This window comes from Oryctolagus cuniculus, chromosome 3 (genome assembly GCF_964237555.1).
Source record: "Oryctolagus cuniculus chromosome 3, mOryCun1.1, whole genome shotgun sequence".
NCBI lineage: Eukaryota > Metazoa > Chordata > Mammalia > Lagomorpha > Leporidae > Oryctolagus > Oryctolagus cuniculus.
In genome coordinates, this window is record NC_091434.1 from 174,492,983 (window position 1) to 174,512,188 (window position 19,206).

The 19,206-nt window shown below is 46.9% G+C and overlaps 1 protein-coding gene across 5 annotated transcripts in view; it reads left to right on the forward strand.

Annotated features, from left to right (window-relative positions):
- Nucleotides 1-4,201: 4,201 nt before the first annotated feature.
- Nucleotides 4,202-19,206, forward strand: part of LOC100353522 (zinc finger protein 425) — a 54,866-nt gene continuing 39,861 nt past the window's right edge. Inside the window, exons 1-3 of one of the 5 annotated variants that reach the window (XM_051839379.2) lie at nucleotides 9,642-9,933; nucleotides 14,997-15,123; nucleotides 17,977-18,135. In XM_051839379.2, coding sequence (XP_051695339.2) covers nucleotides 15,003-15,123; nucleotides 17,977-18,135 — 280 coding nt within the window. In that variant the 5' untranslated portion in view covers nucleotides 9,642-9,933; nucleotides 14,997-15,002. Of the gene's footprint in view, nucleotides 9,934-14,996; nucleotides 15,124-17,976; nucleotides 18,136-19,206 lie in introns of those variants that run through there. The other 4 variants (XM_051839378.2, XM_070071351.1, XM_051839382.2 and 1 more) reach the window with 4 other exon arrangements.

The following is a 19,206-nucleotide window of genomic DNA, read 5'->3' on the forward strand; positions in this document are numbered from 1 at the left end:
TTCCCGGGTCACAGAAGAGAGCTGGACTAGAAGAGGATCGACCGGGACAGAATCCAGTGCCCCGAACGGGACTAGAACCTGGTGTGCTGGCGCCGCAAGCGGAGGATTAGCCTAGTGAGCTGCAGCACCGGCCACTATTCCAGCTTGTTTAAATAGCTTCCAAATGTACGTAAGACGTTTCAAAATCTCTTGGGCATCATTTAATTTGCTTTAGCTGAAGGAAAATTGTGGAGGTGGTCTACAATGTTTCTGCTCATGGCTGGTGATTTTCTATCACAACATTGGAAGCTCGATATTTTGTGAATACACAGCTGAAGGTGTGAACAGACTATAGTCTCACGTGCTCATAGACTTCACCATATCAGGACAGTGAGATTTTCACACATTTCTGATTTTACATTCTGTGTTTCTCAAAGTCAGATATACTATGTGTGAGAGGCTCACAGATCTTTCATTAAATAAAGAAAACAGAAACACAGTGAACTAAGCCTAAAAAATTAAGGTTAATTCTTCATGCCCAAATGTTTCATAGACCTGATATTGTAGAATCAGAATCAAAATGGAGTGTGGCTAAAAGCTAATTGCAGACCTCTTCCTTCTGTACATATTAGCTTTGCTTGCTAACGGCTAAGGGTGTATCTTGTGAAACTATGTAGGCCCAAATTCCCAGGAACTAAGTTGACCAAAATGTGTTCTTCACTGTTATCCTACAACCATATCTTGGATCTGTTACTTTTACCTGTTATCTTACAACCATATATATATATTTTTTGACAGGCAGAGTAGACAGTGAGAGAGAGAGACAGAGAGAAAGGTCTTCCTTTGCCATTGGTTCACTCTCCAATGGCCACCGCGGCCGGCGCGTTGCAGCCGGCGCACCGCGCTGATCTGATGGCAGGAGCCAGGTGCTTCTCCTGGTCTCCCATGGGGTGCAGGGCCCAAGCACTTGGGACATCCTCCACTGCACTCCCGGGCCACAGCAGAGAGCTGGCTTGGAAGAAGGGCAACTGGGACAGAATCCAGCGCCCCGACCGGGACTAGAACCCGGTGTGCCGGTGCCGCAAGGCGGAAGATTAGCCTAGTGAGCCGCGGTGCCAACCTTGGTTTTCCTTTTTATTGCATACCAGGGGTCCGGTTCAAAATTGTGAGCCCTAGTGATACTGGAGACGACTCCCCAAAATCTATACGAAAATGTGGCCCCTTAAAGTTCCCCAGAAACATCTGGGGTGCCACATATGCTACTGGAATTTGGGGTGCCATATGATATCACCATATGCTTATTAATAAATCCCCAATATTAAATAAGCCCTAGAGGGTTCTTGCCTAACATTTAGAGAAGAATTCTAAATATCAGCATTAATACATTAATAAATGAGGCAGTATGGTACATATTAGGCTTTGATTTAGTGAGAAAGATGCATAGGAGAGTGAGAGCTTTATTTAAGAGAGAGAAATCTGGGTTCATACTGAGCACCAGGAACCAGCCACATAGAGGAACATCTAGGCCAGGAAGCCTAGGGCGGGTGGCCCCCGAAGACCATGCACCCTGGAGGCGCAGGGCTACAGGAAGCCCCTTCCTGGCAAGTGGTCAGGGCCTAAGAGAAGGGCCAGACACACCGTGTCCCAGGCTTTTAACCCACTTCCAAAGGGGAGCTGTTAATTAACCTGATTGGCTGGTGGGCACCCAGGTGTGGGCAGGTAGGGCATGAGGTCACACAGGGGCATGGCGAAGGTATCAGGGTCACACAGGGGTGTGGTGAAGGCATGGTCTTCCAGCTCACAAACCTAATCAATTTTAACCTGTATGCCTGCCTACTTCACTAGTGGACAGAATACTATAAAAAGCTGTGTAACCCGCTGTTGGGGGCCGCACTCTGGTATGAAGTGTTGGTCCTGATCGGTGGCCGGTCCCAATAGGTTACGTTGCCTCTCATCTGTCTCTCATTTGCTTCTCATTTTCAATAAAATTCATGTGTGTTTTTGTAATACTCTATTTTAGCTGATGAGTAAATGCAACAATATGATGGAAACATAATTAATAATTTCACTGAACTTTTTTTTATTGTTTTTTATTTTTTGACAGGCAGAGTGGACAGTGAGAGAGAGAGACAGAGAGAAAGGTCTTCCTTTGCCGTTGGTTCACCCTCCAATGGCCGCCGCGGCTGGCGCACTGCGCTGATCCGAAGGCAGGAGCCAGGTACTTATCCTGGTCTCCCATGGGGTGCAGGGCCCAAGCACCTGGGCCATCCTCCACTGCACTCCCTGGCCACAGCAGAGAGCTGGCCTGGAAGAGGAGCAACCGGGACAGAATCCGGCGCCCCGACCGGGACTAGAACCCGGTGTGCCTGCGCCGCTAGGCGGAGGATTAGCCTAGTGAGCTGCGGTGCCGGCCTGAACTTTTTTTTGCGCAGTAGACTATAAATCAGGAACAAGTTTTTAGGAATTTTTTAAAAACCAATATTTAAAATTCATAACTCAGGGAAATCTTAAATATTCTTTCCCTTCAACTTCTGAACATGGCTATCTGCCGATAGCTCATTTCTGCAAGGTGTCTGGCGCGTAACAAATCTTCCCAGGCAGATGAATCAATTAATTTACAAGCTTTTATTGAAATTCCACTCCCGGGTGAGGTTCATGGGTCCCAACAGAGTGGGGGCTGGGGAAGTCGCACGGCAGAGGTTGGCAGGGCTCCTTTTATAGATACAGGGTATGGGGGGTTAAAGGTTGAAGGGGGTCTGATCCTCACTGGTTGACCTTTAGGCACCCACGGAGACCTTGACAAGGAATTTTTGTTCCCGGAGTGCGGGTAAGGACTCTCCATTCCCGGAAGTGTGGGCCTTCTCTCCTTGCGGATCCCAAAGCTAACAATTCTACAAGCTTTAAAAAACTTAAGTCACAGATCACCAACTATCAACAGTCGTTTTATTGAAGGTATTCAATAAAAGTCTGTTGTTTAGATGGAACAAATGTGATGGGATGGTTCATTTTTATCTAAATTTTCTCCTCTTTTATTCTCTCTATATTTTTAATCATGTCTCAGTCAGGCCGGCGCCGCGGCTCACTAGGCTAATCCTCCGACTTGCGGTGCCGGCACCCCAGGTTCTAGTCCCGGTCGGGGTGCCGGATTCTGTCCCGGTTGCCCCTTTTCCAGACCAGCTCCCTGCTGTGGCCAGGGAGTGCAGTGGAGGATGGCCCAAGTACTTGGGCCCTGCACCCCATGGGAGACCAGAAGTACCTGGCTCCTGCCATCGGCGCCACGGCTCACTAGGCTAATCCTCCGCCTAGCGGCACCAGCATACCGGGTTCTAGTCCTGGTCGGGGCGCCGGATTCTGTCCCGGTTGCCATCAGATCAGCGCGGTGCGCCGGCCGCGGCAGCCATTGGAGGGTGAACCAACAGCAAAGGAAGACCTTTCTCTCTGTCTCTCTCTCACTGTCCACTCTGCCTGTCAAAAAAAAAAAAAAAAAAAAAAAATCATGTCTCAAAGATGACTTCCCATAAATGTGTTATACTTTTAATTATTTCCTCTGTGGATTTTGAAGTTGCCAAGTTGGCATTGCTTTTATTTTCCTAATATGTGAAAAATTACCAAACAGAAAACAAGACTATTAAAGGATTCATGTGTGGGGAGCAGGGCCCATCTCCCATAACATGGCAGGGCCCGTCATCCGGGAGACAAATAAGTATTAAGACTGTGGACAAATAAATATTGAGGACAAATACTGAGATTACCGAGACTAGACTAAACTACTGGAACTGCTAAGACTAACTCTATGCATCTGATCTCCCACCATATGGCGCTGAGAGGGAGTAAACAACTTCCACACAGCTGCCTCACCAATTCGACTAACAAGCTGCAGGAGCTGATCCTGCCCCTGATTGGAGGAGAGCAGCGTGCTCAGCGCGTGGGGAGAGAACGCCAGCAGAGTTGGGATTGGTGGAAGAGGACTCTAAAGGAGGAGAGAGACACCACGCAGGAGGAACATCTGAGGAACCCGAGAGAGCCGGCCGGCGGTGTGCCGCTCCTCCACGGAAGTGGGGGAAGTGGCGGGGGTGCTGCCCCTCTGTGGAGGCGGGGGCGGCAGCTAATCCGGGGAGGACCGGGGAAAGAGACAACAGCAAATCCGTTGCCACTCCTCCGGGAGCCTGCAGAGAGAGCGACATTCATGGAGTAAATGGAATTAAATAACATTAGTTTCTTTTTTTTAAGATTTTTATTTATTTATTTGAAAGTTGGAGTTACAGACAGTGAGAAGGAGAGACAGAGACAGAGGTCTTCCATCCGCTGGTTCACTCCCCAAATGGCTGCAATGGCTGGAGCTGCACTGATCTGAAGCCAGGAGCCAGGAGCTTCCTCCGGTCTCCCATATGGCTGCAGGGGCCCAAGGACTTAGGCCATCTTCCACTGCTTTCCCAGGCCATAGCAGAGAGCTGGATTGGAAGAGGAGCAGCCGGGACTCGAACCGGTGCCCATATGGGATGCAGGCGCCGCAGGTAGAGGATTAACCTACTGTGCCACATCGCTGGCCCCAGCATTAGTTTCTAAAGATTATCTTATTTGCTGTTATGAATATAATTGTACCAAACAATTGTATAGTAATTTGAATTGTGATATAATTCAACTTTTATTGTTTTGCTCTGTGATAGCATGTCTACCTTATATACATTTGTGTGCTCAAAAAGGATGTAATGCTCTTTCTAAAGTTATATAGATAAGACATTGCTATTATTAGTATCACCATTATATTTTAACTAATAGATGATTCTTGTTATTACATAGAATACCTTAAGTAATCTGCAATAATTATTGTAACATTTTACTTTGCAATTCATACCTACTTCAATTAACTGTTAGAATTTCAACATATAAATAACATCATAATATCTTATACTCCGAATTAAATTTGAAATAGAATAGGGACATTTGAAAGTAGTCATTCAAGGGCAGGTTTGTGCAGGGGTTAAGATGCCACATGGGACACCCAAATCCCACATTGCCAGGTTGCCTGGGTTTTGTTTTTAAACATTCTTTTTTATTTTTTATTTTTCTGACAGGCAGAGTTAGTGAGAGAGAGAGACAAAGAGAAAGGTCTTCCTTCCGTTGATTCACTCCCCAAATGGCCACCACAGCTGGCGCTGTGCCGATCCAAAGCTAGGAGCCAGGTGCTTCCTCCTGGTCTCCCATGTGGGTGCAGGGTCCCAAGCACTTGGGCCATCCTCCACTGCCTTCCTGGGCCACAGCAAAGAGCTGGACTGGAAGAGGAGCAATCGGGACAGAATCTGGCGCCCATATGGGATGCTGCCGCCAAAGGTGGAAGATTAACCAAGAGAGCCACGGTGCTAGCCCCTTTAAACATTCTTTTTTAAAAAATGTTAATTTTATTTACTTGCAAGGCACAATTACAGAGAGAGAGAGAGAGAGAGACATTGTTGCATCTGTTGGTTCACTCCCAGATGACAGCAATGTGGCAGTACTCAACTCACACACAATGCAGGTGTCACGGCAGCAACTTAACCTGCTGCAAGGAAAGTCCAACCCCAGAGTGCTTGTGTGAGTTCTGGCTCTGTTTCTGATTCCAGTGTCCTGCTAATGCACACCCAGAAAAGCAGCACGTGATGTCTCAAGTAATTGGGTGCCTGCACCCTTGTGGGAGACCCAGATTATGTTCCTGGCTCCTGGCTTTGGCTGGCCCAGCCCCAGATGTTGCAGGCATTCAGGGATGAGCCTATGGATGGAGTATCTTTGTCTGTCTGCCTCTCTCTCTCTTCCTTTCAAATAGTTTTTTTTTAAAATAACACTAACTTGATATTCAAATACCAATAATGAATCTGAGTGACACACACACACTCATACACACATATATATAGTACTAAAGACTGTTGCACTGATCAGATATGTTGTGATCTACGTAATTATCTGGTAATTATTAATGTACAGATTTCAGGACAACAACAATAGTGTTGAGTGAGCACCCAGCTATTCTGCCTTGCCACGGCAAAAGCTGAGAAGCAGAACTTGGCCAAACACTGAACCTAAAGCCAAATGTCAGTGTATCCTTGGTACATGTGTGTATTAGTCATCTTTTCATTACTATAACAAAATACCTGAAGCAAACTAAGTTTATAAAGAAATTTATTTTGGCTCACAGTTCTAAAGGCTCATAGTAAAAGTACAAGAAAGTACATGCAGAGCTTGCACTGTGGCATAGTAGGTGAAGCCGCCACCTGCAGTGCCGGCATCCCATGTGGGTGCTGGTTCGAGACCCGGCTGCTCTACGTCCGATCCAGCTCTCTGCTGTGGCCTGGGAAAGAAGTAGAATATGGCCCAAGTCCTTGGGCCCCTGCACTCCGGTGGGAGACCTGGAAGAGGCTCTTGGCTCCTGGCTTCAGATCATCGCAGCTCCAGCGGTTGCGGCCATCTGGGGAGTGAACCCGTAGATGAAAGATCTCTCTCTCTCTCTCTGTAACTCTGCCTTTCAAATAAATAAATACATTTTTTTAAAAAAATACATTCTTCCCTAAGATTGAGAAAAGGCAGGGATGACCATTCTTTATCAAGCTACAGTAATTAAGACTGTGTGGTATGGGCGAAAGGATAGACACATAGATGAATGAAACAAATTGAGTCCAAAATTAAACCCATACAAATTTGTACAATTGAGTTTTTACAAAGGTGTAAAATCAATTCAATGGAAAAAATAATCTTTTCAATAAATTATATTTCAAATATTGGACTTTCCATATGCCAAAACAATAAAAAGTGAACTTCAACCCAAGCCTCTTACATCTTACACATGGTAAATAAAAATAGATCATAGATAGAAACTAAAACATGAAACCATGATACTTGTAGAAGGAAATGAATCTTCATGTCCTGAGCATGTGTTGTTGGACATGACACCACAAGCACAACTCACAAATAGAAATAAATTATAAAAAGCACTTCATCATTATCTGAAAAAAGACACTATTAAAAAGAGAAAGAAAACACAAGCTACAGACCTATAGGAAATATTTGCAAATTATATATGACAAAGGACTTGTACCCAGAATATAGTAAGAGCTCTCAAAACTCACCAGAAAGAAAATTTAAAAGTAGGTAAAGGACAAGAACTAACACTTCACCGAGGGGTAGCAATTTAGCTCATGGGATTTTTAATATCATTGACCATCAGGGAAATGCAAATGATTTTGAGACACCACTACAAATTTATCATAGTGTCTAAAATTTTATAAAACACAGGGCCGGCATTGTGGTTCAGTGAGGGTAAGTCACTGCTTGTGATACCAGCAGACCATACTGGAGTGGTGGTGTCAGTCCTGGCTGTTCTGCTTCTGATCCAGCTCCCTGTTAATGTGCCTGAGAACGCAGGGGAAGATGGCCCAAGTGCACGGACCCCTGTCACCCATGCAGGACACCAGGATGGAGTTCCTGGCTCCTGGTTTCAGTCTGGCCCAGCCCTAGCTGCTGTGGCCATTTGAGAGTGTGAACCAGTGCAAGGAAAAAAAAAATCTCTCTCGCATTCTGCCTTTCAAGTGAATAAAAACACTGGCAATACCAAGGGATGACAGGGTGTAGAGCTACTAGAATTCTCATATACCCAAGAGGGGAATCCATAATGAATGGTACCGTCACTCTTTGAAACAGCCCGCCGGTTTCTTGTGAAGTTAAACATTTATCATGTGACTCCCCAGTCCCACTCATGGGTGTCTACTCTCAAGTTGAGATTTATGTTCACACAAAAAGCTCTACACAAATGTTTCTATCACCTCTATTCACAATAGCTACAACACAGCCTTCAATAAGTATATGAGTAAACACACTTCAGACATCCATACTGTGGAATACTATACAGCATCCAAAATAAATGGGGTGCGCGTTTAGCCTAGTGGTTAAAATGCCAGGTAACAGCCCCTGTCCTATATCGGAATACCCGGGTTTGACAGCCCCCTCTGACTCCTGTCTCCAGCTTCCAGCCAGTGCACTGGGAAGCAGCAGGGATGGTTCCAGTGCGCTGGGAGGCAGCAGGGATGGTTCAAGTAATTGGGTTCCTGCCATCCGCCTGGGAGACCTGGATTGAGTTCCCTGTTCCCAGGGACGGCATCGTGGCATAGTGGGTAAGGCCACTGTCTGCAGTGCCAGCATTCCTGATGGGCATGGGGTCACGTCCCAGCTGGTACACTTCTGATCCAGCTCTCTGCTAATGGCCTGGGGCTGAGGCAGCAAAAGATGACCCAAGTGCTTCAGCCCCTGCCACCCACATGGGAGATGGGGAAGAAGCTCCTGGCTCCTGGCTTCAGCCTGGCCCAGCCCTGGCTATTGAGGCCATTTGGGGAATGAACCAGCGGATGGAAAATCCATCTCTCTCTTTCTTTCCTCTCTCTCTCTTTCTCTCTCTCCTGCCCCCTCTCTTTCAAATAAATCAATAAATCTCTCCCAGTTTCCTGCTTCAGCTCTAGTCCAGCCTCTGTTGTAGGCATTTGGTGAGTAAACCACATGATGGGTGCTCTCTCCCTCTCTCTCTGCCTGTCAAATAAATACAAATTTTTAAACAAGTAAATAAACTATTGTCACACTCAACAATGAAGAGGAATCACAAAAGCATGATATTTTGAGAAGTCTGATAAGAAAATTGACAGACTGTATGATTCTATTTATGTGACATTTTTGAAAAATAAAAACTATAGTGACAGAAACAAATCATTCTTTTCTAGGGGTTACAGAGGTGGAAAGGGAGGTGGATAAAAAAGAAAAAGGACATTTTGGGACAGAGATGAAACCTTCAATAGCCCGATTGCATCTGTTACACATACGTATTCATGTACTAAAATTCCTAGTGCTATACACCAAAAACAGGTCAATCTTATTGTATCATTTTTTAAAGTGAAACACTATAAACAGCAAGGTACATGTGCACAGTTCCATACCAAGCTATTTCTCTATTCCATACCAAACGGAGGTGTGTGCACACACTCCAACATACACACATTTTATTACTGTTTTATTTCTACTCTAGGTGCCCTCCCTCGAGCTACACAATTTTCCTTTAGGTCACTACAGCCCAATGCCTAAAATATGACTGGGATGGCGTCCGAGGTGGGTTTCCTGGGGACAACTGCCCCCCGCCTCTCCCTCTCTCATCTTTTTCTGTCTCGCTCTCCCTGGTACCTCCTCCCTGGGCCCCTCCCTCTCTCTCCCCGTTTCTGACATTCTGTGTCGTGTTCTGCACCTCTTTGTCCCGCTGTCTCCCCATAAACTGCCGGTGTTCCCCTTGTCCCCTGGGCCAGCCTCAGGCGCCTGCAGGTGCACCCGGGGGCCCACACAGGCCCACCTGCGCCCCGGTGATGCCCCTTTACCGTCCGGCCCCTTTTCCCGCTCATTCCTGGGCTCACCTTACTGATGCACCCTTCCTTGCCCCGCACCTTTGGCTCGGGGTCCGCTTTGAGGAGGAACCAAACCCTCCCTCCCTCCCTCTTGCTCTCTCAGTCTGTTTCTGGGAAGAGCGCGTCTCCCTGCCTCCGTCACTTCCCTCTCCATCTCCACCTCTCTCTCCGGTTCTCCGGCTGTCTGCCGCCCCTGGCCGCTCCGGGCAGTACGAGGGTCCGTCCGGGACAGGCAGGCTGAGGCCGCCGCCCCTTCAGGCTGCACCAGCGCCCCGGCCAGCGCCTGCTCCTCCCGCCCGCAGGGGGCGCTGTGGCTCGGCGCGGTCGCGGTTCCGGGCCAGCGCGTCCCAGCACGCACCGCGCCCGGGCTGGCGCTTGGCTTGCGGGTGACTGAGGTTCTGCCTGAGGGTCGGGGCCGAGCCGGAGTCTCCTCGCAGTGGGTCCGATTGCTGCGGAGCCGCGATGGCCGAGCCGGCCTCGGTAAGAGAGGCCGGTGGGCGAGGCTGTGGTCCCTGTCGCGGCCGGAGTGGGTCCCGTTTCGCCTCCAGCGGTGCGAGCCCGGGGTTGGGGGCGGGGCGGCCGTCCGCAGCCGAGCGCCGAGCGCCGAGCGCCGAGCGCCGAGCGCCGAGCGCCGAGCGCCGAGCGCCGAGCGCCGAGCGCCGAGCGCCGAGCGCCGAGCGCCGAGCGCCGAGCGCCGAGCGCCGAGCGCCGAGCGCCGAGCGCCGAGCGCCGAGCGCCGAGCGCCGAGCGCCGAGCGCCGAGCGCCGAGCGCCGAGCGCCGAGCGCCGAGCGCCGAGCGCCGAGCGCCGAGCGCCGAGCGCCGAGCGCCGAGCCGGCAGTGGAGAAGGCGCGGTTCCGCAGCGTTCGCTGGCCGTGGAGGCCGAGCGCGGCTGCGGTGTCTGCGCTGCGGTCCGTCGGCTCCCCGCGCGCGCCTGTGCGGGCTCTGCCACCGAGAAAGCTAGCGGCAGTGCCGCAGACCGCTTCCTCCAGAAAACCCGAGAGCAGTTGGAGCGGTCCTCCTACGGGGCACTTACCGCGTAACGGAACATCGGAGCCCTGGTTTAGGGTTCAGGAGGCACATGCTGGGGCTGAATCCAGGAAACTCTTAGTTCAGTTGACTGGAACCTGCTTAAGTAGGCCAGTGTGCCTTGTGCCCTCACCAGGGTTCCTTCTTTATGCTCCCTTTTCCCAGCCTGTCCTGGCCAGTACGGATTCTGTGCGGACTTCCCTAAGCCCTCTCTGTGGTGTGAGAGTTGGCGGTTTGTGGTAGTTCTTTGGTTATAACTTTGAGTCCATAGAAAAGGTGACGACAGCTTCTTGGTTCCTGTTTTATTTGGAATAGGCAAAAAGAAATCATTTTCTCCGTTTTAAAAAGAGCAGTTCACTGGTAATGGTGAATATCTTCACAATGAGCCTCTTGTAGGTGACAAACACGGGAGTGAGCTACGAAAACAGGTGGAGTGGGCCCAGCTGGTTAAGCCACCAACTGTGAGGCCGCTGTCCCATATTAGTGACTGTTTGTGCCCAGGCTGCTCCACTTCTGAGCCAGCTCCCAGCTAATGCGCCCGGGAAAGCAGCGGAAGATGGCCCAAGTGCTTGGGCCCCTGTACCCATGTGGGAGACCTGGGGGCCTGGCCCAGCCCTGTCCATTGCAGCCATCTGAGGAATGAACCAGCAGATAGAAGATCCTTTGTCTTCCTGTCTGTGACTATGCCCTTTTTTCCTTTAGAATGTATTTATTTATTTGAAAGGCAGAGTTACCGAGAAGCAGTCGCAGAGAGAGAGAGAGAGGTCTTCCATTCATTCACAGCTTCTCTCCCCAAATGGCTACAACAGCCAGAACAGGGCTGATCCGAAGCCAGGAGCCAGGAGTTTCTTCCAGGTCTCCCACATGGGTCCTGGGGCTCAAGCATTTGGGCCACCTTCTCCTTTCCCAGGCCATAGCAAAGAGCTGGATCGGAAGTGGAGCAGCTGGGACTCGAACTGGTGCCCATATGGGATGCCAGTACTGCACATGGCAGCTTTACCCTCTTCCACACAGCACATCCCCCAGCTGTGCCTTTCAAGGAAATAAAAATAAATCTTTTTTTGAAAGGGACAGTTACAGAGAGAGAATCTTCCATTCGCTGGTTCATTCCTGAGATGACCACAATGGGTAAGGCTGGGTTATATGGAAGCCAGGAGCTTCTTCTGGGTCTCCCACATGGGTATGGGGGCCCAAAGACTAGGGCCATCTTCCACTTATTTCCCAGGCCATTAGCAGGGATTTGGATAGGAAGTGGAGCAGCTGGGACACGAACTGGTACCCCTATGGAATGCCAGCATTGCAGGCAGTGGCCTGTGACACAGTAACAGCCCCTAAAATAATTTTTAAGATTTATTTATTTGAAAGGCAGAGTTACGGAGAGGCAGAAGCAAAAAGAGAGAGGTTTCCATCCACTGGTTCACTTCTCAAATTGCTGCAACTGCTGGAGCTGGGCCGATCCGAAGCCAGGAGCCAGGAGCTTCTTCCAGGTTTCCCACATGGGTACAGGGGCCCAAGGACTTGGGCCATTTTCCCAGGCCATAGCAGAGAGCTGGATCAGAAGTGGAGCAGCCGGGACTTGAACCAGCTGGTGCCCATATGGGATGCTGGTACTGCAGGTGGTGGCTTTACCTGCTACACCATAGCACCGGCCCCTAAAATAAAACTTAAGCAATCAAAAAGCTATAGAGGAATTTTTTGAAGTTTTATAAAAATAATACTGTTTTTTATTAACAACTCATACTTCGGTGCCGGCCCCGCAACTTGGTTTTTTTGTTGTTGTTGTTTTTGTTTTTGTTTTGTTTTGACAGGCAGAGTGGATAGTGAGAGAGAGAGACATAGAGAAAGGTCTTCCTTTTGCCGTTGGTTCACCCTCCAATGGCCGCCATGGCTGGCGCGCTGCGGCCGGCGCACCGCGCTGATCTGAAGCCAGGAGCCAGGTGCTTCTCCTGGTCTCCCATGTGGGTGCAGGGCCCAAGCACTTGGGCCATCCTCCACTGCCTTCCCGGGCCACAGCAGAGAGCTGGCCTGGAAGAGGAGCAACCAGGACAGAATCCGGCTACCTGACTGGGGCTAGAACCTGGTGTGCTGGCGCCGCTAGGTGGAGGATTAGCCTAGTGAGCCGCTGTGCCGGCCGCAACTTGTTTTTAATATTGGGAGAGGGATGATTCATTTTTAGTTTTTATTTATTGAAAGGCAGAGTTACAGAGAGGGAGAAAGGGAGATAGATTCCATCTGTTGGTTCCCTCCCAAAGGGCCACAGCAGCCAGGGCTGGGCCAGGCAGAAGCCGGGAGCTTCTTCTGGGTCTTCCACGTGGGTGCAGAGGCCCAAGCACTGGGCCATCTTTCACTGCTTTCCCAGGTGCTTTAGCAGGGAGCTAGATTAGAAAGTGGAACAACAGCGTCTTGGGCCAGCGCCTATGTCTGATGCCAGCATCAGCAGGCAGTGTCTTTACCCACTATGCCACAATGCCAGCCCCATGAAAGGGACAGTTTCAATTAGGTTTTACTCTTCCATTAAAAATAATTATTTATTGGCCGGCACCACGGCTCACTAGGCTAATCCTCCGCCTAGCGGCGCCGGCACACCGGGTTCTAGTCCCGGTCGGGGTGCCGGATTCTGTCCCGGTTGCCCCTCTTCCAGGCCAGCTCTCTGCTGTGGCCAGGGAGTGCAGTGGAGGATGGCCCAGGTGCTTGGGCCCTGCACCCCATGGGAGACCAGGAAAAGCACCTGGCTCCTGGCTCCTGCCATCGGATCAGCGCGGTGCGCCAGCCGCAGCGCGCCAGCCGCGGCGGCCATTGGAGGGTGAACCAACGGCAAAGGAAGACCTTTCTCTCTGTCTCTCTCTCACTGTCCACTCTGCCTGTCAAAAAAATAAAAAAATAAAAAAAAAATAATTATTTATTTATTTGAAGGGCAGAATGAGAGAGAGAGAACTTCCATCTGCTAGATCATTTCCCAAATGGCTGTAACAACCAGGGGCTTGACCAAACCAAATTCAGGAACCAAGAACTCTGAGCCTCCCAGATGGATGCCAGGGACCCAGACACTCGGGCAGTGATCTGCAGCCTCAGGAAGCTGGATTGGAAGTAGAGGTGGGACTTGATCCCAAGCATTCTGATAGGGGGTGCACATTTCCCAAGTGGTGGCCTAATCTGCTACACCACAGTACTTGCCCCATCTCTCTAACTTTTCTCTCCAAAATCCCAACTGTCAAATAGCCTTGGTTCTCGGTATCCTTGATTTTCCTATTGGAAAAATTTACTTTGAAGTATTTGTGACCAGCGTTTTTTATACACTTGGGAAGAGCCCTGTCTTTTCAAGATGCCCCGTGGTTTCCAGTTTCTCTTTATGAACTGAACATTCCTCAATATGAAACATAAGCTAAAAAACCTGTAGAAGATAACAGAGGAGAAAATCCTTGGGACTTAGGGCATGTTGAAGAGTTCTTAGATGTGGCACCAAAGTAACAAACTATAGGGGTTGGTGTGATTGGTAAGCCATCCCTTGCAACCCCAGCTTCCCACATGGGAGTTCTGGTTTGAGTCCTGGCTGCTCTGTTTCCAATTGCATCCTCCTAATGCATCTGGGAAGGCAGTAGAAGATGGCCCACATACTTGGGCTCTGCCACACAAGTGGGAGTCCAGGATGGAGTTCCTGGTTCCTGGCTGGGTCTAGCCCAGTGAACCAGCCAATGAAAGATCTCTCTCTGCTGCTCTGACTTGCAAATAAATGTATAAATCTAAAATAAAACCATAACTTATAAAGGAAAAAAGTGATAAACTGGACATTTCAAAATTTAAAAATGATGTTCAGCATCGTTTCTCATTAGGAAAATGCAAATTAAAGCCACTGAGGTATCACTATATACTTAGAATGGTTAAAAATGAATGAAAGGATCTTATGCTGAGTGAAAAAAACAAACCTCAACAGGTCACATGCTGTAGGATTCCATTTATACAACATTCTTAAAATGGAATTGTAGTGATGGATAATAGACTTTATTAGGTGTGATTATAAATGGTTGAAATAAGCTTTTTATAGTGATGAAATAGTTTTGTGTCTTGTTTTGTAGTTTTTTTTTTCTTGATTGTAGTGGTGGTTACATGAATCAGTCCGTGTGATAAAATCACACAGAGTTAGACAGACTCACTGTACTGATGTCAGTTTTCTGGTTTTGATATTGCACTATAGTAATGTATAGTGTGACCTTTGGAGGAAGCTGGATAAAGGGTACAGGCGATAGATTCAGCTTCCTGTGAATCTGTAATCGTTTTAAAATAAAGAATGTTTTTAGAAATAAACATGAACCCATGCAGCAAATCTGGGCTGTCTCTGTAGTAACTGTTGGTTGCTGCTAATAAAGGATTCTGCTTTAGATAGTGCATGCGAGCAAAGGCTTACCGTTCACTTGTGCGCTTGGTTCCTGCGGGAACAGGGGACCCCTCTATTATATCGTTCATTGTATTGTATGACACTATACAGAAATAGCAAATCTCTTCTCTTTCTGTCCATTAATAAAGTCATAGACATTGAAAAACAAAGTGGCCTCAGAGTGAAATGTATGTATATCTGTTTGTGACTCCAGATAACCATGACATTTGATGATGTGGCTTTGTATTTTTCGGAGCAAGAGTGGGAGATCCTGCAGAAATGGCAGAAGGAAATGTATCAGCAAGTGATGAAGGCCAATTATGAGACCCTTGACTCCTTAGGTAAGAGTGGGCTGCTGCCTAATACGAACAGGCTTCCTCCCAGCTGCTGGCTGGTTGGATGTGACGCTGTACCTGATTTACATTCATAATGTCTTTTTACCTTCCTATAAACAATATTCAACTTTTCCCTTCTTATCCAGAGTATCTATGCCTTCAGTATTTTTATGAATTCAGTATTCTGAATTCTCTGAGTCCCACACCGATCCTTCTCTGTCTCCCAAAGCTAAAATTGCTAAGCAGTCCGATTGCGTCTCTTTTAAATGTGTTCTTTTATTTCTGAAACTGGTTCTTTTATTGTTCACTCATGTTGCTGGACTCAGGAATTTTTCAGTCTTCAGAAGATCTGTGGTTCTCACGAAGGGACGTGGTTACTAAGTTAAAATGAACTGGGATATAACACAGTGTTCAGTGTGGCTACAACAGGGAAGAAAGGTTGCCCTAGTAAAGCAAGAGAGAAAAGAGCAGTGGGATGGGACATGTAGGTAGCCAAGGAAATACTCAGGAAGTAAAGAGAAATTTGGGGAGATTATACTGTACCACTTACCCCGTTCACTCTTAACTCATCCTGGAATCCTTAAAACCATTTCCGCTGGCGTCAGTTTAATAAGTGATCTCAGTCTAGCCTGAAGCATTCATTCCCTTTTTGGGGGGTTAAAACTTTCTCTACTTGAGATATGAATGACAAGGAGTCAACCATGTGAAATCTAGGCAGAGGTTTGATCTAGTGCAAAGGCCAAAGGTAGGAGTGAAGGAGTTCAAAGTGTCGGGAACCACAAGGAGACTGTTGTAGCACATGCATAGAGGGAAAGTGATGCCAAGTTGGGAAGGGTCGAAGTAAGGAGTTGGATTTTATTCTAAATACAAGGGAACGATGATGGGAGGATTTAAACAGAGAGGAGTGATATGATATAATTTTCCAATGATTACTTGGATTGCTATTTGGAGAATGAATTGTACAGGACAGCAATGAAAGGAGACCAGCCAAGAAGATCCTTAGCAGTACTGGTATGATTTTGTGTTGACTAGAACAGGTAGACAGTAACAAAGATAGAGAAATGGGGGGCCAGCACTGTGGTGCACTAGGTTAATCCTCTACCTGCGGCGCCAGCATCCCATATGGGTGCTGGTTCTAGTCCCGATTGCTCCTCTTCCAGTCCAGCTCTCTGCTGTGGCCCAAGAGTGCAGTGGAGGATGGCCCAAGTGCTTCGGCCCCTGCACCCGCATGAGAGACCAGGAAGAAGCACCTGGCTCCTGGCTTCGGATTGGTGTAGCTCTGGACATTGCGACCATTTGGGGAGTGCACCAGGGGATGGAAGACCTCTCTCTTACTTTGGCTTTACCTCGCTCTCTAACTCTATTTTTCAGATAAATAAAATAGATTTTTTTAAGAGTTAAAGAAGAAATAACTTGTAGATTTTTGGTTTGAGTATCTCGCTGGCAGATGACTTTATTCACTGACGAAAGGAAGGCTTGGGGAGAGGCCAGACTTTGGCTAAATTAAGTTTGAAAGGCTTATTAGGCACTTCTGTGGAAATAGAGAGAAGGTAACTGAATGTGCAAAACTGGAATTCCAAGTGAAGGTGAGGACTGGATTTACACATTTAGGAGACGTATAGGAATGGTATTACAAACCATGAGGCTTGTTGGGATCATCTAGGGAGAATAGTCAGCTAGAGCAGAGAATGCCTTGGAACCCCCAAGCTGAAGAGACTGAGCTCGGTGGCCAGCAAGTTAGGAGAGATGAGGGCTCCGTACTGATGACCCAATGTTAACTTTTTTTTTTTTTTTTTTTTTTTTGAGATTTATCTGTTTGAGAGGCATTGTTACAGATGGAGAGAGGGAGAGACAGAGGAGTCTTTCATCTGCTGGTTCACTCTCCAAATGGCTGCAACGTCCAGAGCTGGGCCGATCTGAAGCCAGGGATCAAGAGATTCCTCCAGGTCTCCCATGAGGGTGGAGGGGTCCAAGCACTTGAACCATCTTCTACTGCTTTCCCAGGCCATCAGCAGAGAGCTGGATCAGAAGTGGAGCAGCCAGGACCCGAACTGGTGTCCATAGGATGCTTAATCTACTATGCTGCAGTGCCAGCCCCTCCAGTATTAACTTTTAAGTTGCCACAATTAGCATCCTTGAACTTGGAAAAATCAGTCTGATTTTCCCAAATTCTAAAAACCAAATGGTATTATTTGCAAATGATTTTCTCTATAGAACGTCCAAATCCCTACGCCAGAGACTAGGATTGAGCAGGTCCAGGCCAAGGCCCAGGGAACTACATTTTTAACAAGCACTTGAGGTGTGGCTAATGCTATGGTACACAGTTCACTTTGACAAGTATCTGTCCCAGGGCTGAGCCTTAGGTAATGCCACCAAAGGCTTTTTGAGGAACCACTCCACTGATTTCTAAAGACTGTTCCTTCCCTTTAGACTTAGGCTATTAGACCTCATTACTCTACCCGTCATTGCAGTCTTTTAACAACTCCTGTTTTTTTCAGTTTATCAAGAATTTTGGCACTTCAAAAAAGTGTAGTGATTAAGATTCCCTACTTAATTCTATGAAGAAAAAAGGTATTTTTTTTCTAGTCACATAGTTCTTATGATTACTTTTGAAAATTTTGGGTTTCAGACCTTTTTAAAATCCTCATTATCCTTAATTTCTCTCCTTCCTTTTATTTTGTAAAATATTGAAGAAAATATTTAATCTGACTAGTCTTGGTTAGGTTGTATTCTGTTGTCTTCATGTAATTTCAAAGGCTTTCATCTTTTGACCTCACTTTGGTGTCATGCCTCCTAGAATTGTTATTTTGTCAAGTACTCAGCTAACCCATACTGAGCCTGGGTGGACTCTCTTTGCAGGCTGTATTTGGTCCAAGCCAGTTTTGATCACTTCTATAGAACAAGGGAGAACGCTATTAATCAGAGATCAGGGAAGCTTAGACAAAACAAGAAAGACAACTGGCTCTTGCACTGATGACCTGTTGGACTTGAAGAATACTGGAAAGCCACCATGTCTTGGTGAGTAAAATGGATTTAAGTTCCATTTAATCTTCCTAGTCTTATTTCTGATTGTTTCTGGGTTGTTGGCTATTCTTCATCATTAAAAACCATTGCTTTGATTGAGAATGTTAGTTTTCTTAACTTAGTGGGTAGCAGATGTGAGATTCTGCTACTTTTATATTCTCTCCCCCATATATATATATATATATATATATATATATATATATGTATTTTAAAAGATTTGTTTATTTTGAAAGTCAGATATATATATATACACACACACATATATATATATATTTTAAGACAAAAGAAAATCCATAAAACCTGCAAAGATGGGAATTTCTTATAAAAGAACAAAGGATCCATTTGTCAAAACCCTGAAGAAAAAAAATCACCTCCCTGTCACACCATCATGTCCATTTGTATGTAGAAAAATGGAAAACCTTCCAATTTTGTATAATATTTTTTATTGTACAGATTTATAGAACTTGAGTTTTGTTACTCTTTTTGAAGGAATTTCTTTTATTATGAAGAAAACATTTAAAATATCTTAAAACTTTTAGTATTTAAAGGTATGTTAAATACTTAATATTTCACTATAAAAATGAAGTCCTGTTTTTAAAAAAACAGTGTTTAAAATGTTTTATGTTTCCTCTTTAAAAATATTTGCTGGGGGACAGGCACTGTGGCACAATGGTCAGTTCTTGGGATGCCTGCACCCCATATGGGATTGAGTCCCAACTCTGCTTCTAATCCAGCCTCCTCCTAATGTACTTAGGAGGCAGAAGATGATGGCCCAAGTACTTAGGTTGCTGCTACCCATGTGAGATACCAGGATGGAAGTCCTGGCCCAGCCCTGACTGTTGCAGGCATTTAGGGAATGAAACAGTGGATGGAAGAGCTCTATCTCTCCCTCTCTTTGCCTTTCAAATAAATAAATAAACCTAAAGAAAATATTTACAGGGGTGTGTGCTTGGCAAAGTGGTTAAGGGGCTGCTTGGGACACCTGCATCCAATATTGGAGTGCCTGGGTTTGAGTCCCGACTCCAGTCCTGGTTCCAGCCTCCTGCTAATGTAAGGCAGCAGGCT